Source organism: Ciona robusta, chromosome 2 (genome assembly GCF_009617815.1).
Source record: "Ciona robusta chromosome 2, ASM961781v2".
Classification (NCBI taxonomy): domain Eukaryota; kingdom Metazoa; phylum Chordata; class Ascidiacea; order Phlebobranchia; family Cionidae; genus Ciona; species Ciona robusta.
The window spans coordinates 6,554,940-6,582,009 of NC_143236.1; the positions used below are offsets into that span (position 1 = coordinate 6,554,940).

At 33.2% G+C, this 27,070-nt stretch overlaps 3 protein-coding genes across 4 annotated transcripts; 2 read left to right on the plus strand and 1 right to left on the minus strand.

Moving 5' to 3' along the window:
* The first annotated feature begins 123 nt into the window (after window positions 1–123).
* LOC149740644 (membrane-bound glycerophospholipid O-acyltransferase 2-like) lies at window positions 124–13,300 on the plus strand. The gene is made up of 16 exons (XM_089872440.1): window positions 124–402; window positions 1,635–1,756; window positions 1,989–2,134; window positions 2,679–2,756; window positions 3,137–3,241; window positions 3,954–4,009; window positions 4,244–4,298; window positions 5,564–5,681; window positions 5,899–5,931; window positions 6,481–6,571; window positions 7,936–8,037; window positions 8,526–8,629; window positions 9,282–9,346; window positions 9,651–9,786; window positions 10,199–10,350; window positions 11,390–13,300. Exons 2-16 carry the CDS (start codon window positions 1,685–1,687, stop codon window positions 11,553–11,555), a joined length of 1,479 nt encoding a protein of 492 aa, XP_089728566.1. The 5' UTR covers window positions 124–402; window positions 1,635–1,684; the 3' UTR covers window positions 11,556–13,300.
* A 149-nt stretch (window positions 13,301–13,449) lies between these two features.
* LOC149740645 (neurogenic differentiation factor 1-like) lies at window positions 13,450–15,612 on the plus strand. Its single transcript, XM_089872471.1, has 2 exons — window positions 13,450–13,892; window positions 14,284–15,612. The coding sequence occupies exons 1-2, from the start codon at window positions 13,665–13,667 to the stop codon at window positions 14,599–14,601; spliced, it is 546 nt and encodes a 181-aa protein (XP_089728597.1). The 5' UTR covers window positions 13,450–13,664; the 3' UTR covers window positions 14,602–15,612.
* Window positions 15,613–16,830: 1,218 nt separating this feature from the next.
* Window positions 16,831–26,518, minus strand: LOC149740646 (ATP-binding cassette sub-family D member 2-like). Of its 2 annotated transcripts, none has more exons than XM_089872431.1 (15): window positions 26,156–26,504; window positions 25,882–25,948; window positions 25,350–25,533; window positions 24,713–24,890; window positions 24,127–24,303; window positions 23,652–23,829; window positions 23,003–23,183; window positions 22,073–22,215; window positions 21,324–21,456; window positions 21,012–21,106; window positions 20,431–20,576; window positions 19,746–19,976; window positions 19,116–19,241; window positions 18,333–18,432; window positions 16,831–17,906 (listed from the first exon to the last, which is right to left on the minus strand). In XM_089872431.1, exons 1-15 carry the CDS (start codon window positions 26,278–26,280, stop codon window positions 17,751–17,753), a joined length of 2,220 nt encoding a protein of 739 aa, XP_089728557.1. In that variant the 5' UTR covers window positions 26,281–26,504; the 3' UTR covers window positions 16,831–17,750. The 2 variants fall into 2 exon arrangements, with proteins under 2 accessions (XP_089728557.1, XP_089728558.1); XM_089872432.1 differs by having other exon boundaries at window positions 17,747–17,933; window positions 26,156–26,518.
* Window positions 26,519–27,070: the final 552 nt, after the last annotated feature.

Genomic DNA, 27,070 nt, shown 5'->3' on the forward strand with positions numbered 1-27,070 from the left:
TCATATTTTTGAAACAACAAAAAGAAAGAAAGAACAGCAAAAGTACAATCGTGTATTGAAACACACGACCCGAACATAAGTCGGCTTTAAAGAGATTTGAGCCAAAAATTTGGTTAATTATGTTTAGTTAGCTCACGGTAGTGTCGTATTAAACTTTTCCTGTTTTGAATCCCCACTTAGATGTAAAACATCTCTTCGATTCAGGCCAGTGAGTTAATGAACTTAAATGACCCTTATGGTTAAGCCCACTTTTCAAACATAATAGAGTTACCGCGTTGGTTAGTTACGCCTCTGTAGTGTGCTGTTTAGCCTACAATCCTACATTCTCTTACGCTACCTTTTTTTTAGAACATATACAGTAAATAATAATAAGGGTATTTTTTGAACAGGTGTGTTATAGCTCGTCAAAGGGGACAACACTAAAAAGAGGGATGGAGGGACGGGGGGACGGAGGGAAACTGAGTACTAAAAGGAGGGAAGGGAGGGACGGAGGGAAGGAGGGAAAATACCGTTACTAAAAGGAGGGAAGGAAGCAAAATGGAGGGACGGAGGGAAACAATAATTCCTTTGCTTAAACCTATTGGCGGAGGGAAACTATTTTTTACCCAAAATAAGTGGAGGGACGGTAGGGAAATGGTGGAGGGACAGAGGAAAATGGTGGAGGGACGGAGGGAAACTAATTTTTTACCTCAAATAAGTGGAGGGACGGTAGGGAAACTGGTGGAGGGATGGAGGGAAACTATTTTTCACTCAAAATAAGTGGAGGGACGGTAGGAATACTGGTGGAGGGACGGTAGGAAAACTGGTGGAGGGACGGAGGGAAACTATTTTTCGTCCAAAAAAAGTGGAGTGACGGTAGGGAAACTGGTAGAGGGACGGAGGGAAACTAATTTATTTACCTGAAATAAGTGGAGGGACGATCCACCAGTTTCCCTACCGTCCCTCCACTTTTTTGGGGCGAAAAATAGTTTCCCTCCGTCCCTCTGCCAGTTTCCCTACCGTCATTCCACTTTTTTGGGCGAAAAATAGTTTCCCTCCATCCCTCTACCAGTTTCCCTACCGTCACTCCACTTTTTTTGGACGAAAAATAGTTTCCCTCCGTCCCTACACCAGTTTCCCTACCATCCCTCCACCATTTCCCTACCGTCCCTCCACTTATTTTAGGTAAAAATTAGTTTCCCTCCGTCCCTCTACCAGTTTCCCTCTGTTCCTCCACATATTTTGGGTAAAAATTAGTTTCCCTCCGTCCCTCCACCAGTTTCCCTACCGTCCCTCCACTTATTTTAGGTAAAAATTAGTTTCCCTCCGTCCCTCTACTAGTTTCCCTCTGTTCCTCCACTTATTTTGGGTAAAAATTAGTTTCCCTCCGACCCTCCACCAGTTTCCCTACCGTACCTCCACTTATTTTTGCTAAAAATTAGTTTCCCTCTGTCCCTCTACCAGTTTCCCTCTGTCCCTACGCCCATAGGGTTTAAGCAAAGAAATTTTTGTTTCCCTTCGTCCCTCCATTTTGCTTCCTTCCCTCCTTTTAGTAACGGTATTTTCCCTCCTTCCCTCCGTCCCCCCTTCCCTCCTTTTAGTACTCAGTTTCCCTCTGTCCCTCCGTCCCTCTATCCCTCCTTTTAGTGTTGTCCCGTCAAAGGCCTCGCTTTTTAGTCAGAAAGTATTATTTTAATGTAGAAATATGGATTTTCTTCTTAGTCCTCTGTCTCATCTTGTTTTTATAGTTACTGGACAACACGTGCACCCAGAACAGGTAAGAATTATGTGTTTGTATGTAAATTAGTCTTAATTAAACTGCAAAAGGGTTTATTGTTGTTTTGCAAACTAATTTTTACATATATTGTTGCATTTAGAATGTTCTGAAGTAAGAGGTAAAGTTTATGAAATAAAATTAGAAGGTATCTTTACAAAACTGTTTTCATTGTCCCATCTTTCCCCATCCTATTATATATAAAATAATAAACGCATATTTATCTTTGTTGCAGTTGATATTCCTGATCTCATTGATTTTATCTTTTATTGGTTCTTACATTTACAAACATTATGTTCAAACTTCAAGAATATCGTTTGAAAATCAACTCGTTATTTCGAGTTTATTCGGAGCTTGGATCTTTTATTTAAACTGGGGGTGGTAAGTTATTACTTTCATTTTATAAGAAGTCCCTATCTAGGACAATTCCAATGGTTATATAGTATAGGGTGAAAAAAGATGGGACACCTTCTTATCCCATTTTCTCGACCAAATTTGGTAGTAGAGAAAGAAAATTTAAAAATTATAAAACTGGATTCTCATGACTTCCATAGAGCGATGTTAATTGTTTAAAACACAATCGGGATATTTAGATATTAGGTTCTAAAGGTGTCCCGACTTCCCCCATCATAGTATACATATATATTTTTTCCTTTTTTTTAGAGTTTTATGCATATTCTTTACAGTCTAAAGCAGCATATTGTGCATCTCATATTGCTCTGTTTATCTTTTAAAAAGCGTTTGCATACGTATGCATACATATGTTCGCATACGTAAGTATTATTTAAACATAGATATTTGACAACGAAAATAGGGGTATGAATAAAACAATAATACACTAATGTTAAGATTAAATAAAAGTAGCCTGTACAACTACTGCAGTAAAAAATTTAAGACACATGTTTCATGTTTTGTGTTTGTTTAGGTTTATTTGGATTCCTGTATTAGACGTCGTTGTTTCATATTTACTTGTTCGATTTATTTCGCCTTCATCATCGCACAGGTTTGTACCAATATTTCAATGTTATGTAGTTGTATTAATATTATCTTTAATGTAAAGGGTATCCTCTGCAATTTGTAGCATGTAAAATTGTTACCATTTTGTTTTTTTGTTTAGTTTTTTTGTTGTAAAGCAGATTAATAAGGTTAATATACCTAAATTTTTAAAAAAAGAAGATAATTTTCTAAGCACTTGGTTCAGTAATTACACTTTAGGATAGTTAGATGCTGTAGTAACATAATCAAGAAACTAATTTTATACCTATTTTTATTACTTCACAATTTATAAGACTAATGTAATGACCATTTGCTGTTTGTTAGATTTTTTTATGACTTGTAGTTTATATAGCACCAGCAGTACAAGGCTTGTTTGTTGTTTTGCAGATATGTATTTGTATTCTCAATGTTGGTGTTGGCTTTGTGTCATTTACGGACTTTATATTTATTTGTGTTTTACACACCAGATGATGCTTCTGGAGATTACACAGGGTAAGTAGTTAGTAACAATGGTTTATAACTTTTATATGTACCGTTTAGTATTTACTGTATAATTATATAGTAAATACTAAATGATTGGTCTTTCGCTCCATACCTGAGTTTGAAGATTGATTTGCCTGTCAGAATCGCTATGTTCTTCAGCCACAAAAATTCATGTTACCATTTTGCAAATGTCATGAAACCTAACTTAAGTGATGTATTATGTGGTATAGTGGTACTTTAACAGACTTTAACTTTTCTATGCCAGATTTTTGGCATTTGGAAATGGAGAATAACATGAATTCTTAGGAAAATTCAGATATAAAATGCTTAAATAAAATTAGGATTTTATTTCTAAAAAATCTTTTAGTCATAATTCAAGTCAATAAAAATATTAAATAATAATTGAAAAGTAGCTATTACCACTATTTTGTATGGGTAACAATATATTAAAGGATAATATGTTGCATATCATTTTAAATATAAGTTCCTTTCTAGCTATTCATGTTGCTTGTGACATACAGAGAAATTCAAGTCCATAAGCCAAAACATAGCCATGCCCATGTGCCTAAGTGTCCAAAGTTCATATACACAGCTGTTGCAATAAAATGAAACCAATGTATTATTTATGATATGGATTATTGCATTATGTGCCTTTCCTTGTACCGCTGTATCTTATCCTAAAACTAGTTATGATTTCCATTTAAAATATTTTGATTGACAGGACGATGATGGTTATAACACAGAGAATTACTTCTTTGAGCTTTAGTATTGCTGACGGTAAGAATATCGTCTTTCATACAATCATTATCACCATTGTAAATCAAATACATACGTTATAGCGGTGCCACAATTTTTCAAAAACCTTTCCATTTTTTGCCACAATTTTTTCAAAAAAAAGATTTCCATTTTTTTTTTATTAATGTCTGGTTTAAAATTTGTTAATATTGCTTAAACCTTCACTTGATTTAGCTTTTTGTAATGAACAAAAATAAAACTTCTGTTTCATTTTAGGTTTTTCAAACCGTCATGATTTGCTCAGTGACAATCAGAAAAAGCATGCAGTCAGGTAAATAATGTGTTATATATATTTCATGAATTCATGATACATGTTCGTTGTATGTGTAGATATTTAAATACTACAGTATCTTGGGGTATTTTTAAGACCAAAGGTGATGTTTTTTAATGGTTAGAATAACTTAGAAAATTAGATATTCAGTATTCAATATCTATTTAGCGAATTTGACTGCCAACAGTGCATTATAAAATGTAAAAAAAAGTCTTAATTTTAAATTCCTAAAAAATTGGCACTTGAAGTGCTGATAGATTTGACACACTTTTGCTTCACTTTCTACTGTAGTTGTATCACATAATGAGTCACCACTGTTGAAATGTAGATATGTGTGGGTGTGTAAGTAAGGTATGAACTATAGACTGTGGGATGATGTTGTCTGCCCATGCAGAACCACATGTTAAAATGTGTGCTCACTTTTCTATTTGCTTAAAGTCTAGCTTCATGCATGAACACACTCACGGACTCACATTAAGAAAATTGATGTTTTATTTAGTTAGTCCCAATAAATTCACAATGTTTTAAAAGTTCTAAAGGTTAATGTAACTGACAGTATTTTAATCTAGTTTTTTACAGTAGCCTTGTTTATTACAGTAGCCTTGTTTAACTTTCAATTTGATTAATGGCAAATTTTACCGAATTCTATACTCACAAAGTTTATTTGTTAAATTTTGATTGGCAAATGTATTTTAAATGCTTATTTATTACACTGTCAAACTGAGGCCAAATGGCATGCTAAATGTAGAAAGTATCTTGGACATTTATCTAAACTAAATGCATTTCAAATAACCCAACTAAGCAGGACACAGTGTTTGTAATTTAACACCCAGCATTCTAACTAAAGATTCAATCAACTTTTATGAGTTGTTTTACGACCTAAATATTTCTGGAGCTGCTGTGTAAATATAAAACTTAAAAAGGCATTAAAGCTAAAATGAAATTCCCGGCAAATAAAATGGTTGCTTTTTTTGCGGTTATAAACTTATAGCATACTTCTCCACTTTTTGTTAGAGTTTGTTAGGCTTTAAAAACTTTGGTAGTCTTTTTTTAAATTTAAGTTTTTTATTTGTTCTAGAAATAAATGTTCGTACATTTCCAGTAAGAAAATAACTAAAACATTTCATAAAATGAATTTCCACTTAAAAATTCCTTTTTCAAAGAAGACCCATGTTGTCTTGTTACATTCTCATATAAATACAGACAGTGTATGTAAATAATAAATATTGATCAACCCCAGTTTACGCTATAAATTTCCTTTGCAGAAAAATCCCATCTTTTATTGAATATTTTTCCTATTCATTTTGCTTCCTTGGAATAATAGCCGGTCCGCTGGTATTTTATAACCATTTTATGGAACACATGCGTCCAAAACGAGACGAGGTACGGATTTTAAAATATTTAAAACATTTATTATCATAACTAATAAAAAAAATGAAACTGCAAAACATGATTAAATTTTAATTTAAATTCAGGAGAGTTTTAACTAGATGATGAATATTAAAAAACAAAAAATCAATGAAAGTTGGTTAATTTGTTTAATTGTTGTACATAAAAAATGTCCTTATTTTTTCAAATTTTGATGTCGTAATATTTGCAGGATGGAAAACTGGTTTCATCTCCGTCTTCAATTGTGAGTTAAAATAGAAATCTTATATATATAAAAAACTTCTTTAAAGACATTTTGGTAATCATAAAGAAAGGATTTTAAGCAAAAAACAAATAATTCAACCTTTATAATGTTAAATTACTATGTGTAAGGTTTTGAATGTTCATCTTGTATTAAAGCTCTGAAGTGTTTAGAATTCTCTTTATATTGTTTTGATTTCTTGTAAATATGACTCAATGTTATTGGTTGCTAACTTGCTCTAATGCAAAAGCTGCCTTTTCAGTTATTTTTACAGTTTTATAAATCATTGTAAGGACCATTATAAGTTATAAAAATGCAGATTTTGGCCAAAATGATCTAAAAATCGGCCCTTGGCTTTCACATTGGTTGAACAATATAACAGAATCTTTCTACAAATGTAAACATTGCGTTTTTATTACATCCTATTTCGCTCATAAGTTACAGACATATTGAACATATGTTGTATTGCGTTTATATTTCTACTCTACAGTCATTTATATAGCTTCATACACACTTCATACTCAATGCATTAGATTTAATATTAATCTGCAGGTTGCAGTAACCACTAAATGGTGCATGGGATTAATTTTCATAGCTGTTTTCTGGATTGGTGGAGAGTATCTACCTCCTACACTTAGTATGGGTATGATGGTTACCGATCATTTATTTATATTTACCAATATATATTCTAAATTTATATATTCTTTTTATTATATATTTAGCAATATACATGTTATATTAAGAAGCTTTAAAAACGTAGTTTCAATAGAGTGTCTAAAATCTAAATCAGTATTGTATTATAGTTGTGAATTATTACACGTAACGTAAGACTGTTGCTACATGGGGTAATAAATAACTAATTAATTATTATATATTGTATTAAAAGTTCATTCAAACTAAAAGTTTGTCGTTAATTGTTAAAACATGATCGGGATATTCGGATATTATTATGTGCTAACGATATCCATCTTACCCCACAGTACTATATATTACAAGACTGTACAATTGAAAAGGTAGTATTGGCATACAGTATCGATAAGTTAGAACTTAGAAGTCATGTAGTAGTAATGTTCATGTAACATCAATGCACAAATCATGCTAACACAAGGAATACTACTGTAGTATGTTTTAATGTTCTGACACTTCACAAATTCTCTACTTTTTTACATAATACAGTATTAAGAATTCTACTTATTCACTTAACATTAATATTAGATACAAAATTGCAGAATTTGTTGTTTTCATTTTCAAACATATTCATATCCAAACAATAATAAATCTAATGTTAAGATATATAATACAGGCTTCCTTTATTTACTAGTGGTATGACGGTATCCATTTTACCCCACAGTATCTGTGTTCTAACCAGGCAGATGTACTGAGAAATATATTCTGTTATAGTTCTGCTTAATTTTTATTATCTCTTCTTTCCTCATTCAAAACCATGCGTTATATTCATGCACAAGCACAATTGTAATTCAACATTACATTACTGTCTGTCTAGACTTCTGTGGTACTTTATACGTGCTATATCTTAACAAAGCATTTTATTTGTTGTAAGATAGTAATGATACTCCTGTTGATGTGGTCAGTAAAATATAGGTATAAATGACATTAATAGTTAATATCGAATACAATGACATATAATTTCCCTAATATACATATTACCCTAAAAAATGTACAGTTGTATGTTTGAAACAGGGTTTTAAAACGTGGTTCATACTTTTTATTAATCTTTTAACTTGATTCTGTTTTATTAAGAAACTGACGATGCCATTAAGGCGAAATATATATTTATTAATTATATAATTGGTTGACTTCACTTATTTTGGTTACGTTTTCGAAGCAATATTCATTGTTACTTTGTTTGTACAGAAAATATAAACCAACAATATAAGATTGGGATTTGAAAAAATTAAAATTCACACTTAAATTTAATAATGCTGCAATATCTTGGCGGACTTGGCCCATATTGGACATATTTGATGTTTTTTAATTTATTTACAGACCCACAATATATTTCAACTACCCCACTATGGAGAAGAATGTTCTACGTTTATTTTTCAATGTTTGTTGCAAGATCAAAATACTACGGTGTATGGCTCATATGTAAGTGTAGCTTGGTTATCCTATGGTATAGAGTGTATTCTATTAAAAAACCATCAGACGTGTTTTTATTTGTTTTTTATATACCAGTCTTAATCATTTAAATGCCAATTCAAAAACAAAATGTACTAACATCTGTTTAATATTCCCAATGGGTATTTCCATTTTCCTAACACTGACAACTGTTATTAATAATTGGTTTAAAAGTGTCAATGTTCTTTTTAAATAGTTTGAGTTCTTTTAAATAAAAGCTATTTTAAATGGGTAATAATTACTTTATATATGTACTTGCATTTTCCGCAAATTAACTAATTCTTTAGACATTTTTAGAATGTTTTATTTCTTTGAAGTAAGCATTTTAAAAATACTTTGACACTCCCCAATTTTAGTACTTTTTTATGTTTTATAAAAAAGTACTTTTAACATGATTTTTTTAAATTGTCCACAACCTTTTTATATGTTTGTTTGTTGTAAAACTTTTTTTTTGCTAGGTGATGCCATCAACAATGAAGCAGGTATTGGGTTCAATGGATACACAGCTAACGGGAAACCAAAATGGGATCTTATTTCCAACATCAACATTCCTAATATAGAGGTATGTGTAGAATATGTTATGTATATGGTGTTATAAGAGTGAAAAAGATTTTCTATCAATATTTTATACTTTGGCAAAATTTTATAATAAATAAACTTGGCTGATGAAAAAACGTTGGTCTTTTGACATCATAAAACGATCAATTGCCAGAAGATTCTTTTTACTTAATGTATTATATAGTGAGCATATTAAATACAACTTCTGTTCAAATAGTTTGTTCCAAAATTAGAACTAGTCGATATCCCTTGAGACCTGGGATTTAGCTTATTGTGCTTCATTGCCCCAACACCCAGAGTGTTACCATTTAAGATTCCTACAGGATTTTAGTAATACACAATAACATCGCTGTAGCACAATGGGTAGCTTGCCTGACTCTAGCCCAGAGGTTAATAGTTCAAGGCATGACACTCGAAACAGAACACCCACATTATAATGACCGTCATTGCTCCACCACGCGAGGATAAATAAGTTTCATTCATTTGTTTAATCCCATCTTATGTTAATGTCAAAGTATTACCAAGCGTGTGTTAAACCCGATACTTTAGTTTAATGTCTTCATACAGCCATGTATACCACAGTAAGTGACATTTAGCTCATAACCACACCACTTCAAGATTAATATTTTCTAATTGAATTTACTTCACGTTTGCAGTTTGCTACTGGTTTGAAAACATACATTGATAATTGGAACATTATGACAGTACAATGGATTCGATTGTAAGTATTATTATTAAGCAATATATTAGTTTATGTTTTATGAATGGATGTTTCAAGTTTTACTTTGTTATCATTTAAGGTTACCTATGTTTAACAACTATGAGTGTATCTGTATTTTAGCAATTTCACCACAAAGTTTATTTAAAGATCTAATCTTTGAGGATAAGCTTCCGCAGGGCAGCATGTCACTGGTCCTAGGATTTAGGCCAGGATTCGCCCATTACCCCTAAAATATTTTTTTAAGTTTGAGAAATATGACCCCCTTTCTCTTATTTCCTAATTATCCAACACTTTCTACTTACAGAATATCATACGACCGTTTGCAACCAAAGTACCGAACCCTCGGAAGTTTTATATTGTCAGCATTCTGGCACGGATTCTTACCTGGTTACTACATGATGTTCCTCACTGCTCATATATTTCTACTTGTGCAACGTAAAGTATGTCATAATATGAGCATTATTATTTAACAATAGTTGTAATAACAAAGATTATTGTCCTTTTAATGGTCGTTGGTTTTGGTTGAAGTTTAAAATTTTACAAAGATTTAAAAATTTTATTTAAATCATGGCCAGCTATTGAAACTATAAGTTAAAAAAAAGTTTTAACAAGTGGCTTAAAAGAAAACGATGAACACAAAGTGATTTGTTCATGGTTTTAATTTGTAGTTGTAGCTCTTGCATCCATCATCATATCTACACGTTGTATATTAAAAAAAACTTTTTCACTATTAAAGAACAAATGATTATAAAATGATTCTTTCAACAAATGAGTCTTTTGTACCAACGTTTTAACTACCTATTAAAGCTGACTTAACTTTTACCGTGATTAACAAAAATAAAATCCCACCAGGTTCGAAGAGCAATTCGGCCAAAGTTTCAAAATTCGTCAAAATCACGTTTCTTCTATGAAGTTGTAACTTTCCTTGCCACACAGATGGCAATCGGTTACAGTGTCGTGCCATTCGTGTTACTTGAATGGAATGGATCATTTCAATTTTACAAGTACGTTTAAACTAACACACAAAATTTTTTTTAAAGTAGGGGTTTTGGGGGTTGACAACTGTGGCTCACCATATAAGCTGTAACCCAAATAGACTTTTATTTATAAGTTATTGTCTATTCTGTTTTATTTGGTTTGAGGTAATACACACCAAAGGAACTAGGCTTTTGGTCAGAGTTGGCCCATTACCCCACATAACCAGACATTGTACCTACAATACTCATTACTAATTTTATGTTAACCAAAAGCCAAAGTACTACTTATGAATAATAAGATGTTTTTGTGCCATGCATCTAGTAGAGTTTAACATAGTTTGGGCAACCCATTAATGACCGCTGGGTTGGAGCAATTGCCATTAAGTGTCTTTTCCAAGGACGCATACGCCCACGTTGATAGCGGCAACGAGCTTTGAGCCCATTGCCTCTGGGTCAAAGGCAAATAAAAAACGATGTTAATAAAAATTATTAATTTTCCCTTTCAAATAAAATATTATATATGAAAATACTTTATAAAGTGCAATACAAACCCAACAATAACCATCTTTAGTGTTATTTGATGCATAATATCAGTGGTGTTATTACTAATCGAACTCAATTGTCACAATTCCCAGAAATATTGCAATGTTTATTTAGTTTCTCTGAAGTTTGTTTTATCTCTTTGTTTAAATTGTGATACAATAACATCCTATAACATTATAAAACATCAGTGTAATAAATTTGAATAATAAAACTATGTGTTTACCAGTTCTCAACAAGCAAAGAAACTTTAGCATTTTCTTTATTACTACCAGGTTTTCATATAAAAACAAGTTTAAAAGTTTAATGTTGATTATTTATGCACAAACTGTAGGGTTAAAAAAGAAGGGACACCTTTTCATTTTATTTCTCGTCTCATTTGGTGGTAAACAAAGAAACTTCAAAGAATTATAAAACCGTATCCTCACGAGTTCCATAGCCATTGTTAATTGTAAAAAACGATGTCCTGTCTTCCCCTAACCTTCTATATATTAAAAAATGTCAAATTGATTTTCTTATTTTACAGGAGCATGTGGTTCTGTGGTCATGTGATTGGATTTGCGATGCTGCTATTGGTCCCTGCATCTCGTAGCCAATCAGCTAAATCTAAAACCGACCAATCAGAACAGAGCAACGGCAAGAAACAGGTTTTGATTGGTTCGAATGGATCCAATCACCACCATCAAGATTAGACTACGAAATATTTTAAACCGAAGCGTGCGTACATTAAGTGTAGATCATAGATTTATGTACACAAGTATTAGGAGAAGCCGGCTTCTTTTACTTTAATCTTGAACTTTTACTATTTTTCCACTATTTCTGTTTTTATCAATTTAAATCACAATACTTTCTGTCAAGAAATTAACAACAAGTTCTTTTTATCACAAGGTACACGACTGTTGCACTTATATACATTGAACTTTAAGGAAATTATTAGTTTTTTAAGGAAATTAATCAACGTTTTTTAATCATTAAAAGCTTATCTCTTTCACAACTACATGGTTCTGTATGGTGGGTTAAATATATAACGACACATCACCCCAACACCCATTGTGCCATGATTGACCACTGATTAGCAAATTTAGTTTTTGGGACAAATCCTACTTGTGACAAGTTATATAGTACGGGGGTAAGATGGGACACCTTTAGCACATAATATCCAATTATCCTAATTGTGTTTTAAACAATTAACAGTGGTATATGGAAGTCATGAGTACACAGTTTTATAATTTTTTGAATTTTCTTTGTTTACTGCCAAATCGAACAAGAAAATAGAATGAAAATGTGTCCCAACTCCTCCCAGCCTACTATATATTAAAAAAATTACATTATCAAATATTTCAATTGCTCGTACGTTAATTGGCTTACTTTGGCAACACGTAAACTTTCTCGAAAAAAAAACTCTGGCTGAATAAAAACGTGCCCTCTTTTCTAGTTATTGTTTAAACCCTATTATAAGATTTCCCAAAGTTTCTCTTCTTGTGCCTTGGTTTAACGTGCAGTGTATTTCTTTTATATGTTTTACTTTATTCAGGTTTTAATTCTTTTTTCTTGGTTACTTTCCATAAATTCAATTCAAAGTTATCACATTTAACTTTATGTTTCTGACGTATTCGTGACGTAACTCATACGTGTGTGACGTCATAATTCTGAACCATGTAAAAACCCAATCACATTACATCAAATTGTTTTGATTCGTCACGTCTTTATCATGTGACGTCACGTTATCATGACGTCATCCCAACATGCAGCTTAAGCAATCACAATTGTGTGAAACTGTGTTTCATTCGTAAGTCTTTATATGCAAAGCTTCCTATTGTATTTCATATGCAACAATATAACGTTCATTTATAAGCTATGACGGCTCCTATCGCCCGATGCTTCGTTCACTATCTATAGTGTCTTGCTGCGTTACTCGTATTCTTCCAGTGTGCCTTTTGTATTAACATTGTATTGTAGTTTATCCCGATTAATCCCGTTGTTTGTTGCAATCGTTAATAACACCGGTGTCATGTAGAATTTGTTCCGGGTGTTGATGTTTAAAATGTAAACCAAATATTCCGACACCCCGGAACGATTTTTATGCAATCTTCTTTTACATAAAGGTCAGCGCTATATAATATTTTGTGTGTATGATAAACGACTTAAACACGCAATTATAAATTTTACCCGGACCTTTTTTAACGCTGGTTTGTATTTTATTGGTATTCTATAAAATGAGTCTATTATTCTGCGGAAGCATCGTACCCCTGATCAGCCGGAACAAATATTATTCCCGGACCAAATTTTACACGACACCGGTCAAAATTTAATCGTTTAATTTAGTAAAGAAATATTGTATAGTACCAACTTTCTTTAAGTGCTTCTTATTGTTTGTACATTGTGTTGTACCTGTAGCCGTGCCCGCTTTAAACCCAATACACGTTGTGAGATTAGAGCTATGCATCTGCGTAATGCAGGTGGTCATTGTAAAACGCTGCACGAAAGAATTGTAAAAATGGATAATCCTCAAATATCCGACGTACGTCTCGTTAAAATAGAATTTAAACGAAATATTTCGCTTATGAACAAACAGGCGTCTTATTTCAACAACTAATTAAGTGGCGTCGATCGATATGGAAATAAAAGGCGTGCACAAATAAAGAAGGACAGATTTGAACCCAAAACGAAAAGACCAAACCTATATTGTACGAATACCTTACACAGCATTGCCAGGTTCGTTCAATTCTATCAGCAAGACGTTATTTAGAAGTTAAACGGAAAATAGATTGAGATATTTCTAGTTTGGAGTTTGTGGGAAAATGAACATGGGACCAAACCAACTTGACACTTCACCTAACTTTGGAATTCCAGCTATGACGTCCCGTGATGCTTACGTCACGTCTACGTCACAGGGAGCGCCGGCGAAGACTTTAAGAGTTGCTCGAAGAAACGAACGGGAGAGACGGCGAATCAAACACGTCAACTCTGCGTTCGACGAATTGAGGAAAAGAGTTCCGAGTGGAAATAGATGTCGCAAAATAAGCAAGGTAAACAGTTTTGTTCTACCTTTGTATTCCTTTTGATGTTTTTTTTGCTCTAGAGTAACGGCAGCATACAGGGAGGAGGGAAATAGAACACACCTTTATTTTATGTTCTTGTTCCATTTGTAGTAAATAAAAAACATTTAAAGAATTATAAAACCGTATCCTCACGACTCCTATAGACCGTTTTTAATCGTTTAAAACACGATCAGAATATTTGGATATTATGTGCTGAAGGAGGCCCATCTTACCCCACAGTCAACTGTCCTGTTTCCTAGCTGGTTATTTATCGTAGAAGTAAGGGTGATGAGCAGAATTAAACCCTCGTAAAAACGATCCGAAAATAAATATTGATTTTTGCCTGTAATAATTTCTAAGAGCTATTTCCCCTATCCAGGTAGAGACACTGCGATCAGCGATTGAATACATACGTGCTCTTGAAGCTGTTTTAGGTCACCGGGGCATGCCTGAGAACCCAAATCCAAAACCCCAACTTGAGGTGCATACGTACGAACCATCAACCCCGTGTGTCACGTGGTACCAGGAACCCGGAAGTTACGTCACAGCCCCCCAGCCGACGTTTCAAAGTCTCGAACATTATCCAAGTTACGCTTCAATGATTGGGCCCCCACCTCCGGAAATGCAAATTGCGTGTCCAACTAATATAGAGGACGGTACCATGCTGGAAAGACCAGTGTTAAATATTATAAATTAGAAATATTTCATCTTAACGTGACATAAATTATCTCTTCAAATACAGTAACGAAGACCAAAATTAACTAAAACAACGAAGAGAAGGGAATTAGCAGGAAACGACAGTATTTAAAATATGCCAGGGGTAAAAACTATGAGTAAAACGTCAAATCAAAGCGTGGCTTCTAAACCCACAATACAATGCTATAAATCATAATATTCGCGTCTTTGAGTATTAGGCTATATACATGTTAAGCGTATCGACCTCTTATATAGACCTTAAAATCAATACCAGAAAAATAAACGCAAGGCTTTTACATCCATTTACCCTCGTATTCTTATTTTGTTCCAGTATTGTTCACTTTTATTTAATTACGACATTTTTAACAACTTTAAAAATTGTGCTTTTGTAATTTTTACTTTTTTATAGGTTGTATGAGTATATGCATTGTATTTCTTGGACGTTTTATCTAGTATATTCTGATACTTTTGCTACTGTGCATAATATGATGTACAAAATATGATTCTTTATTGTAACAACTTTTATATATATATATTACTCTTATAGGGTAGGATGGATTCCGTTAGCTCATAATATCACACCTATCCTAGTTGTGTTTGGAACATTTAAGAACGCCCTTTCAGACTTCGTGGAGATCCGGTTTTATAAATCTGTAAATATTCTTCGTTTTCTACCAACGGGACGATAAAAAGTGAAAGCTTTAACCATCTTACCCCAATAACACCTACGATGCCAAATGAGCCGATTTGTATGTAGCAGGGTTGGGGAAGATGGGACACTTTTTCTTGTCCCATTTGGTGGTAAACAAAGAACATTAAAAGAATTCTAGAACCGTATCCTCACGATTCTCATAGACCGTTGTCAATTGTTTAAAACACGACCCGAATATTTGGACATTATGTGCTAAAGGTGACCTGGCTCTCCTCTACCTACTAAATTATTATTTCGTCGTGCGAAGTAACACTAACAAAATGTAAAATTGCCGCGTAATTAAACCTCGGGCGCCACAAATTCGTTTCGCACTCATTATTACAAACACAAAGGCTTTTTGAAAATCGTGTAATCCATTCTTTGTTTGCGTTATTTGCAGGTCAGCTTCCAATGTGTCTTGCAGTTGTTTGATAAAGATTAATTCATTGCTTTAGTTTAGATGAGTGTTTAATCCAATGTTTTATCCCTATAGGTTTAAATGAAGATACAAATAAGAATTAATGGCTATTATAGACGTAATACTATACATAGAGACTGTAAAGGAATTAATGATAGATAATACGGGAATAAATATCAATTAGTCAGAAACATATTTGTATAATTGCAGGTGTCTCGTAGCTTGGGAGCGAATTTAAACACTTGTGTGTTTCTGTATATGTGTGGATTAAATGAATTATGTTACACATGACCTATATAAAGTATACTGAGTGTGTATTCAGTATGCTAAATGGTTATCCCATGAATTAAAGTAGACGACAGCTGTAGGGCGGGGAAAGATGGGAGACTTTTTTATTATAGTAGGGTGGGGAAGATGGGACACCTTAAGCAAAAGAACATTAAAAGAATTATAGAACCGTATCCTCACAACTCCCATAGGCAGTTGTTAATTGTCTTAAACACGATCAGGATGTTTGGATATTATGTGCTAAAGATGTCCCGTCTAAAACAATAGTAGTCCCTATGTGTACGTGACCGTCTTAACGCCCAAATTATGCATCAGCTTCGTTGGTTCCCGGGTCAAAATATAAATATTCCAAAAACCACAATGACCAAATATTAGCATAACAGTGAATGGAGCTAATATTCCTTCGCGTTAAAGGATCAATAAATATCTAATATTTCATCAGTTTATCGCAATCCAGTGTTTACTCAATAAATCTCATGTTTAATTATCATAATATTTATTATTAGAATAAATAAAACAATCCTAATGACATTAAATTTAGTAGTAGGCTTGGGAAAGTTAAAACAAAATACAATTTTGGTCGCAATAACTTGTTATGGAAACTCTGTCTTACTTTTTGTTGATGTTATGATGGACCATGTTTTTATTCTCTTGCATCGTCCCATTTATAGTTAGTATTTACAGAATTATATAACCGTATCCTCAAGACTCTAAAAGATCGTTGTTAAATAGTAAAAACATGATTAAGAAACACGGGAAATCATGTGCTAATGGTAACCATCTTACCCCATGGCAATAATATACATAAATATATATTTATTAGTATATCTTAATACTTTTCTGTAGGTAGTGTATTAATTAAAGCAAAGTCGAAATTTGAGGTCAAATAAAAAGGGCCAATATTAAATGGTTTTGTGTGGCGTCACCAATAATTAATATTTTATGAAACAACATCAGTATTTGTTTTATAACATTGTAAAATATGATAATTCGGAGCCAAACAGGGAAATTATTTTTCTGAGCCCCAGGAAGGAATTTGAGCGTAGCAACAAAATACAAACATTTGCATTGACATTGGCATGTATATGGATTTCAAAACATGCACAAATAAAAGCTTGGTATATTATAAATGTAGCACTCTGGTTTACAGTTAAATAAAAAAAGTTTCTTTAAAAAACTTATATAATTACGAAGCACAATTCAGCAATGGTAGGCCTATGTTAAATGCATCATATATTGCGCAATTTAAACAACAAAACTGTTGTAAAAAATATCCATAATTTATAATCACAGTTAAGCTAAATCTCTCTAAATTTTGAAGATTTATTTGAAATTGCAGTTTTAAATTAAACATTGCTTCATGTAGAATAAAAAGCAAAATAAAATTGAGAAAAAATTGTAAAAAAACATTCTATGTATATTAAGTTAGTTTGCATAATTTCTTTACCACATATGGACATACATTTAGCTTTTTTTTCTTAGATAACATGTAATTTTCAATAGATAACATGTAATAACATAAGCACAACAAAATACAATACATAACTCTATATTTGTAACTATTGGTACAACTTTTTCACAAACAAATATCGTTAATTTTTTGGGTTAATTATTTGCCCTAAAAAGTACAACATTTTACTTTAGAGTTAACAGTTTTTTTAATTTTAACAATTTTTTCTCCAAAGTTTAAAAGTTTTGGCCTGCACCCTCAAATTAAACATAATAATAATAATAATGAACTGATTGGTATTTTTTACTCCAGTGGCGTGTCTTCAATTTGAAAACTTTCGTCGGATCCATTCTCACCATTTATTTCAAGTTTATGAATTGAACCTTCTCCGAGAATCGCGCAAAGTTCGTTTAATCTTCGCTGCATCTTCGGGACCCCTGCTAGGTGAGCTTCCAGGTTCTACAGCAACCCAAAAATAAACAATTTCTGGCACCAAGCACCATGGTTTAGTTGTTACCGTGCCTATTCCTAACCCATAAGTTACATGTGCCTCTAGGTTTAATTTAAATAAAAATAAAACTACATTAATATTTTATATAAATAACATGTTCAGAATGCCATAGTGATTTGCGTGTCTGCCTTTATCCCAAAGGTTACAGTTGCTTCTGGGTTTTACATTAAGCATTTTCTATTATTCTTACATGAATGTAACTTAAATATCCTCACATGGCAGGCAATAACAGTTTTTATAACACAGGGGTTCTGTTTTATACACAACACATCCTGTGCGCTACTCCGCTTACGAGTTACCGCATATTTACTTTTGTGGGTGTTTAATTTACAGATATATATTTATAAGTATGTGACAGTTCATATAAAACTAACCTGTTTTTCTTCATTCAACGTATATCTTGTATCTGAATCCAACTCACTGAAGGTCCAACCACCCTCACCATCAAACTGGAGGATGTGGGTGTGATACTTCCTGTGGTGACATTGGAAATAATCAAATTATTAAGTTTTGAAATTGATTGCAACCAAAAAATACCCGGCATTGATTGCAACCAAAAACTACTGCAAAAATGCCCATTCTCGTTCTGTGCTATAACCATTATAAGTAATGTTACGAGAAATATCATAAATATAATAGGATAGGGGAAGATGGGACAGCTATTCTTTCTATTTTCTCATTCCATTTTGTAGTAAACAAAGAACATTCAAAGAATTGTAAACGTATTCTCACGACTCCTATAGACCTTTGTTGATTGTTTAAAACCAAGTAGAATATTTGAATATTATGTGCTATAGATATCCCATCTTACCCCACAGTACTATACGTTATAAATATCAGCAACATATCATGTCTCCATTTTTCACAGGTTATGCTAACTGACTTCTCTTGAAAAGTAATGCTCACCCACAAACCCTTGTTTAAATGCAAGGTGAGGCGGGGTTACTTAGATGCACAGGTATTTGTTCCCAATATTTACTGATTAATAATTAATGCAGTGCAGAAACAAAAAGAAAAAAATTACTCATTAATGCATTGCAGAAAAAAAAGAAAAAAATACTGATTAATGCAGTGCAGAAAAAAGTTGGCCTGCCCACCCTGCCACCCCAGGTTTGGTGCCTATACACCCACTACCCCCTAACCCCAACACCACCCACCATAAAGAAGGACGATGAGATATAGACATCAATATAATCCCGGCATCTTTCGCTGCTTGGAAGATCTTTCCTTCAACATCAATACTGACAGCAGAAGTACATTCATCCAACAACGCATACACAGGTCTGTAATGTTTTGGTGGATTAGTAAACTCTTGCAGTTGCACTGGATTTTTGTCTGTTACGTTTTCATAGCACCAGAACCTTACTGGCCTTTGATTTTTATTTGTTACGTTTTCGTAGCCCCAGCTCCTTACTGTATTTTTACACAAGAATTGTCCAACTCTTTGAGTACTAGACCAGGGCCAGGTTTCCTAATTTATTACAATAAACTTAACAAGTTTTAAAAACCTTAAATTTGTAACTTTTGGCTATTTTAAATTTGAACAATTCTTGAGCACTAGGTTAAAGCCATTAGAATGCTTACACTAATAAGAACACATAAGTTGCCAATACATTCAATTACAACCCTTGACCAAGGTCACCTAACTATATTACTATGATTAAACAATTTTGCCTCACACACACCAACAATAGTAGCACCACCTATGATAAAACAGTCTTCCCAAACATTCTAACAATACTGAGACCACCAAGCTTTAAACCCAGTACCCTCTAGTCTCTACCCACCTATGATAAAACAATCTAGCCATCCCCATCCTCTGCTTCTCTCCTCCAGATAAAACATCTTTCCAATCCGCCTCCGTGTTCCATCCTCCCTCTCTCCTCACAACGTGGTAAAGATGAACGGTTTCCAGGATCTTCCGAAGATCATCATCAGTCATCCCCTTAGCCACCATGTCCTCATGTGTGTCCGGGTAAATAACTTGACCACGCAACGTTCCGATCGCCATGTATGGTCTGTATGAAGTTGCTGTAATTATTTATTTGATAACTATGTGACATCTGCTACCATGCATTATTTAAATAATGTTTTAACAGCTCATCTGGTGGAATACGTAGTGTATTTTTTGATGTTTCGTCCGCCATTCGGCAAAACTTCAAGTTTAAATATCTTATAGACTCTAATACATAAAATATTACTTGTTAAAACTGTTTTAAAAAACTGCACATTGAACTCAATACAGTTAATGTTGAATTAAGAAATGTTGCTTTATCCCCGCGTGGCTGAAAAACGACAGTCTCTATAACACAGTTGTTCTGTTTCATACATCTTGTGCCAGCTTACGAGTTACCACAAATGTTACTTTGTAGGTAATTACTTTTCTGATTTTTTTTCTTTGTGTATGGCCAATAATTTGAACAACCAATTAGTGACCACTGGGTTGGAGCAATTGCAGTTTGTTTGTTTTACCTTTGTGGAATGTAGAACATACTGGAGGGTGGTGGTTTCTTAAGACAACCGGAATAAACCGGCCATAACCCGCTCAAGATTCGAAACAATGAACTTTTTCCACAACCATTAGGACCAGTAATCAACAGATGCATGCCCCCGGATAACTGGAGAAGAATATATTGCTATGTGTGGTGTTTCTACACTTTATAAAAGATTTAAGCTTACCGGAACATTAATCTTTTAAAAATAAAAAATTCAACACCGTTTAGCTTTAGTTGTTCTCCTATTGTTCGTACAGACAGAACTCTATTACATTGATTAATGAATGAATAAATAAAACTTAGCATTTCTCGCATGGTTTGGCAAGGACAGTCGTTATAACACAAGTCCATATGTTGGTATAATGCAAGCACGTATAATAATTTATGTGTGGTAACTTGCTTATGAGTTACAACATATGGTTGGAGCAATTAACGTTATGTTTATGTGTTTTGCCAAAGGACACATACACTCATAATCAATAACCCCGATGACTAGAGGTAGTTGTGCTAACCCTTCCATGGCAAATATGGCAACATACACATAATACATAATCTTACATTAAGATCTAGGCTCCTAACAACAACATCACCATTAGGGGTAATTATCGGAACGTTTGCGAGTATGATGTCACGGTCTGTTTCTTCCACGTCACCTGAACAAAGAAATATTATTACATGTAAGATGTAATAAAAAAACTTTGCAAGTTTTTTAAAATATTTATCATTTATATAACAAAACTTCAATAACCGTTTCTGTGCCCAAACTACTTTTAATTACTTTTCACAGGTTAATGCAATGCGGAAATTTTAGGGTAATCCTGCCTACCCTGCCACCTTAAGTTAGTCCCTATGCACCCATACACAACTCACCATTAATTTCCAATACAACAGGTCCACAGTTACCATTTGGTTCACTTGATCTTTCATAATTGCCTTGACTAACTTGGTCAAACACCTCAAACATATTCCAAACCCTTTCAGTGTATCCGGCAAGTTCAGTGATCTGTATATACCACTAATTTTTTAACAGAAATACACTACGTTTTTCATACTAGATGACCAAAGATTGTGTACATTATGCCTGGTAGCAGAAGTAACAGAATATGACAATGTTTTATTATAAAAAGCTGGGGTAGCTCTAGTTTTATGCTTTCTGTTGTATAAATATAAGGGTGGAAAAACATGAAGTCAAACATGACATGTACTCAATGTTATGTAAAGCCATGTGGGGTGAATACAGTTAGCACCTAAATCCCACACTTCCTAATCATGTTTTCAACAATTAACATCGGTCTTTTAGAGTCGTGAGGCCCTGAAGCCTGCATACCTCACATCAATGTTAGCACACAATGAATCATTAACTAGTAAATAATTGATGACAGAGTGATTGTTTCATTATAAAGTTAAAACATCATGAATTACCAAACTTCAATATCGCTGTGTTGTACAAAATGACACCCCTTATAGCAGGCTAAAAGTTGTTTTAAATATAAAACTTGTGCGCTTAACATTATGTCACCCCTGTTCCAAAAATTGGGGTGATGTGCCACTCCAGGCATCCCTAATTTACGACTATTGCATAAAAATCCCCTTTATTTCCAGATATGACATCACAATACCTCTTTATACGAACTAATGACTCTCTCAAGAGCATCAGCGGATGTTGTAAGGAGATTACGGGAGCTTGTGAAGGCTTCAGTGCGGATGCTGATCATCTCGTGCTCCGGTTTGTTCTCCCATTCACGCATCACTTCTTCTGATGCTGGGAGGAAGAGGGAAGAGGTTAGAATATCTTAAGTGGGTATATTGAATAAATGAATGTATGTATCCTAGCGTGGCAAGGAAACGACAGTAATTATAACACGGGTGTTCTGTTTCATATACATAGGATTTAGGCTAAAGTTAGCCCATTATCCCAACGCTGACCATCTTTTGTGTAAGGTTCCTTGCTGCATTATTCACAGTAGGATCACAACCCTGTAGGGTAGGGCAGTGGTTGTCAACCTTTTTAGCTTATAGACCGGTAAGTTTTAAACAAACTTTACATACCGGTGGAACAGAAAAAATTTAAAAGCAAAGAATGAAAACTTCAATTAAATGAGGGAAATTTGCTGCTAACTTTTCTATATTATATAAATGGGCGTGGGGGTTGAGAACTACTGGCTTAGGCTATAGCCACTATTATTCTTTGATATCAAAGTCCACATTTCAAGGTTAACACAAGGCAAACAAAACTGAGGGTTGGTGGTTAAGGATTACAGAATATTTGAATTGATGGGAAATCATAGGAAGATAGTTGTTTGACCAAAAGTAAGGTTTAGTTAAAGCTTAAATGGTTTGTTTACTACTAGTCAGTTTTATTGTATGAAAATAATCTCCAATATCCGTTAATTTTATGGAATTCTGGTGTAAATCTCTGGTCCCATAGCAGGACCTTTAACCCACATATAATAAAATTTCAGCGAATTTTTAACAAAAAAATACAAGTTCTTATACATTTAATAAACTACCACCACAAGTACAAGCAAATCATACAAAAAGCAACTTACAGTTTTCTGCGTAACCTTTTGCTGTAAGAATAGGAATAGCAATCATGACCATGCCTGCACTACTCCACATGTATTTCATGAAGAACTGCTCAATCATAACATACCATAGGCGTTGTAGGTAGATTAAGTTGGTTTGTTTAACCAAAGATCGATAGCATTTATGCAGCAAGCTTAATTCGGCCTGAAATATTAATATAAAAATTAGAAACTAAATTTTTAGAAACTCAATTTTTATGGCTAAGGAAATCAATTTTTTTAAAAGTTAATTTATATATTTATTTTTGTGTGGTGGGACGACTAAACAGCTATATGTATTTGACTGAATTACTCTTAGTATAAGTTCTGTTTTAAACGGTGTTTGAACTACTGTAGACTGCCAGTTTTCATATATAACCTGTCGTTCTGTACTTGTATTAACATATTATCAGTTATCATACTCTTATTTAATAACATCAATATATATTTTTTTTCTTGCATGATGGGGTATTGACAGTAATTATAGCACTGGTGTTTTGTTCCACACATATTGAATATGGTAGCATCATCATCGAACCTGTAACCTCTTGCCTAAAGATAAGTGCGCTAACTACTGAACCACTGGAATTATTACACTTAAATGAATGAAAATTGTCAACCAATGCTATTTTACCTTCTCCCCTCCATAGAATGCAATTTCCTCAGCATTCTGAATTATCCTTGAATGAATGTAACGAAGATATCCTTTCCTTGCTGCTCGCTCAGCGATAAGTTGGCCAAACTTTGGGGAGACGGCTCGTAGAACGTTGACTGTGATGAATGTAGTTGTGAAAGAGATTAAACCAGGTAATCTGTGGAAGATTAAAATAAGAGATATATATCATTTGCTATTTTATTACAGAGGCAAAATGTTTTACTAACTAGACAGACACACATTGCAAGCAGTATATCTATAGCTAAATTACAGTTTATCATGAATAAAATTATTAGGTTTCATAGACGCATGCCAGCTTGAGAATGTGTTACTTTGTAGGTGATGATTTTTGGATTTTTTTCGTTTTTGTAAGTTTGGCTGATAATTTGAATAACCCATTAACACTTACAGTCCTACAGTATGGATAAAATAAATAATTGATTACTTCACTTACTTGTGGTTTGCCCCTCTTTCCCTTGAGCGGTTAACCAGTGTATTTGTGATGAGCACAATATCAAGTATAGGTTTAGTGAGATGTGAATATAAATGAGCCACAGTTGAGGTAAAGTCATGTATATCTTCCGTTAAACTTTGGTCAGCATTCACAATTCTCCCGTCCATGTTACCCATTCTAAACACATAAATATCTTATAAACAACTTTGATATAATAATGACGGCTTCATCCACTTATCTTATAAAAATAAATGTAAAAAATTTGTGAATTGAACTAGTGATAATACTGATCTAGTGATAATAGATTTGTCTTTATACAATTAGTTGGACTTGATTTTTGTCTCTTACATTTTCGTAGCACCAGATCTTTTGTTATATTTTTTCAAGTTTAGCATATGTTTGGGAATTTTATATATTGATATATTACATAATATTTTTGGTTTTGCTATTTTTAAACCACTATTTGGCATTAATTAATTTTTACAATAAAAATTTTAGATTTTGTTTTAAATACTATGAAATAAATCTTTTGTTATCATATTCTTAGCCTAAAATGTTGGCAAATCATAAACAGGAGTGAATCTACCTGTAGTAAGTTTGGTTTTTGAAATACAGATGATAAGCCTTCTCTACTAGTTTGGTTCTGAAGGCCAAAGCTTGTTTGCTTTCACAGAATCTGATTGCACTGTTTGTGAAAGTAGCAGGAATGGCAAGTCCAAGCCATTTAAGCAAATCAAGTATAAACTGTCGCAAATCCGTCTTCACTGTTTAATAAACAAAAATCTTAACATTGAAAATCTTAACTAATAGAAAATAAATGGTAAATACTGTTTAAAAAAAATTAAATGTCTTTTTAAAAAAAAAAACTGTTTGAAAATAAAAAAAGTGGAATGTTATAAGCTACATGCACCTAACCAATGGGTAAGATGTTATAACTTGGTGGGAAAACAGACTGACAAAAAACAAAAAGGCTTCATTAAAAAATGGTATCCCAGTAACCCTATACTCATATAAAAGGATACAACTAACATCAAAACTATAATGGTATATCCTTTCCTATATGAGTAATGGGTCGACTCCTGTCTTAATTATACGTCCATTACAGGTCTTACTGTTGGACATCACCCATATAGAATAGATTGTGACATCATAATTCACTAATGTTTCATGTCATCATAAATTTATGACACCATGTAGAGGGCTATTATGACATCACAACTCACCAATAGAGCGCACCATTCTTCCGTCTAAATCTGCGACAATGATCGAAAGGAAAGTCCTCGATACGAGAGCAGATGAATGAAGGAAGAGCCAAACAAACTCTTTGCTCCAAACACTTGGAATCAGAATCTTCATCAATTGCCATAATCGTTTGAAAAAAACTCGATTCACTGCAACTGTATCTTTCTGTGAAATGAAATGTTGAATGAAGGAAACTTATTATCCTCACATGATTGGGCAACGGCAGTAGTTTTAAAACACTGATGTTCTGTTTCATACACCCCGCACACTTCTTTGGGACACCTTGTACTCTTTACGAGTTATTACACATACTCAATTTTGTAGGTGATTGTTTTTAAGGGTATGTCTGACAATTTATGCAAACCCTATGAAACCACTTGAGCAATGTTGGGTTTAAAACACAGTATGGATTGGAAATAAATTGTTGTTGCATAGCAAAATATTTTCCTATTCTTGGTTCCCTTTAAAATTTTAAAACAATCGTAAACCCTGAATTTAGGAAGTTTTATGAACCTTTGATTTGTTAGGGGTTGATGTGGCAACTTCATTCTTTAATGCATTCTTTTGTTTTTGGCGGTACCTAAAACATGATGAACAAAGTAGTTTCAAAACAAATTTCAAATCATGTTTGGTAGATTTTTTAAGAAAAAGTAGGCTTATAAATAAAAATCTAATGTAATAATTTAATGTTACACTAATATTTTAAACATCTAAACATATATCCATAACATATTTTAATGTATATGATACAACATTAGGATTTAAATAGAAAAGTAAATAAACTCACCAATAAATAAACCGTGCTCCTGCCAGAACAGTTGAAACAGCTGCTGCTTTTTTGATAAACGGTTTATGCTTTGATGCTATGTCAATTAATTCGGCCGATTTTTGTATAAGCAGCATACGAGACATCTTATAAAGACCTCCACAACTTTCACCGTGTATCACAGCTTCACAAATCTACAGTCAGTACTTCATGACCTAATCTAATATCTAGTTTGCTTCTTAAAATGCAATTTTTTAGATAATTCGTTACCAGTTAAAGTGACTGTTACAAAATGCGACAAAACCCATATTACAATATGAATAAATGAAGGAATGAATGTAACATGCATCATTCTCGCGTGGCCGGAAAGCGACAGTCGTTATAGCACCGGTGTTCTGTTTCATGCACCGTGTGCAAGCTTACGAGTTACCATGTATGTAACAAAACACACTAACTAAATAAATACCTGTACCCGGTCGAGGTATTGTTTACATATTGCGTCAATTACACGAAAATTAAGGAAATATACTTACGTTGGAAATCAACTTAGTTTGCAATTTATTGTTTACAAAGGGCGGGGAATCCCCAGTAGCAATACTCTACTTAACCAATTTTACAGAAATAGAAAGAGATTAAAATGATTTTAAAATGCTTTAATCTCATTGCGTAAACCATAAGCTTTTAGTCACTTACGCATATTATTTAAGGGTGTTATAAAAGTGTTAGGATACCAGTACGTAAAAATAATAGAATGTAATGGGACTTAATAAAATCTTATCGTTTTAATTCGTTTTTACACTGATTCAACACGCACTTTTTACCCAAGTTTGCGTTTACCCAATATTAATTTATTACTTTAAATGCAAAGCATTAGTATATATGCTCTTTTAAAAGTATGGTATTTTTATGCAAAGTAATAAACATCTCAAAATAAGG

Coding starts and splice junctions, on each gene's coding strand:
- LOC149740644 (XM_089872440.1), top strand. CDS start 1,685: ATGGATTTTCTTCTTAGTCCTCTGTCTCATCTTGTTTTTATAGTTACT. Junction 9,347..9,650: donor ACAGTACAATGGATTCGATT/GTAAGTATTATT, acceptor TTCTACTTACAG/AATATCATACGACCGTTTGC. Junction 10,351..11,389: donor GGATCATTTCAATTTTACAA/GTACGTTTAAAC, acceptor CTTATTTTACAG/GAGCATGTGGTTCTGTGGTC.
- LOC149740646 (XM_089872431.1), bottom strand. CDS start 26,280: ATGTCTCGTATGCTGCTTATACAAAAATCGGCCGAATTAATTGACATA. Junction 19,977..20,430: donor ATGTTCTACATTCCACAAAG/GTAAAACAAACA, acceptor AACTTCATACAG/ACCATACATGGCGATCGGAA. Junction 19,242..19,745: donor GCTAGATTGTTTTATCATAG/GTGGGTAGAGAC, acceptor AAAACATTACAG/ACCTGTGTATGCGTTGTTGG.
- LOC149740645 (XM_089872471.1), top strand. CDS start 13,665: ATGAACATGGGACCAAACCAACTTGACACTTCACCTAACTTTGGAATT. Junction 13,893..14,283: donor GATGTCGCAAAATAAGCAAG/GTAAACAGTTTT, acceptor TCCCCTATCCAG/GTAGAGACACTGCGATCAGC.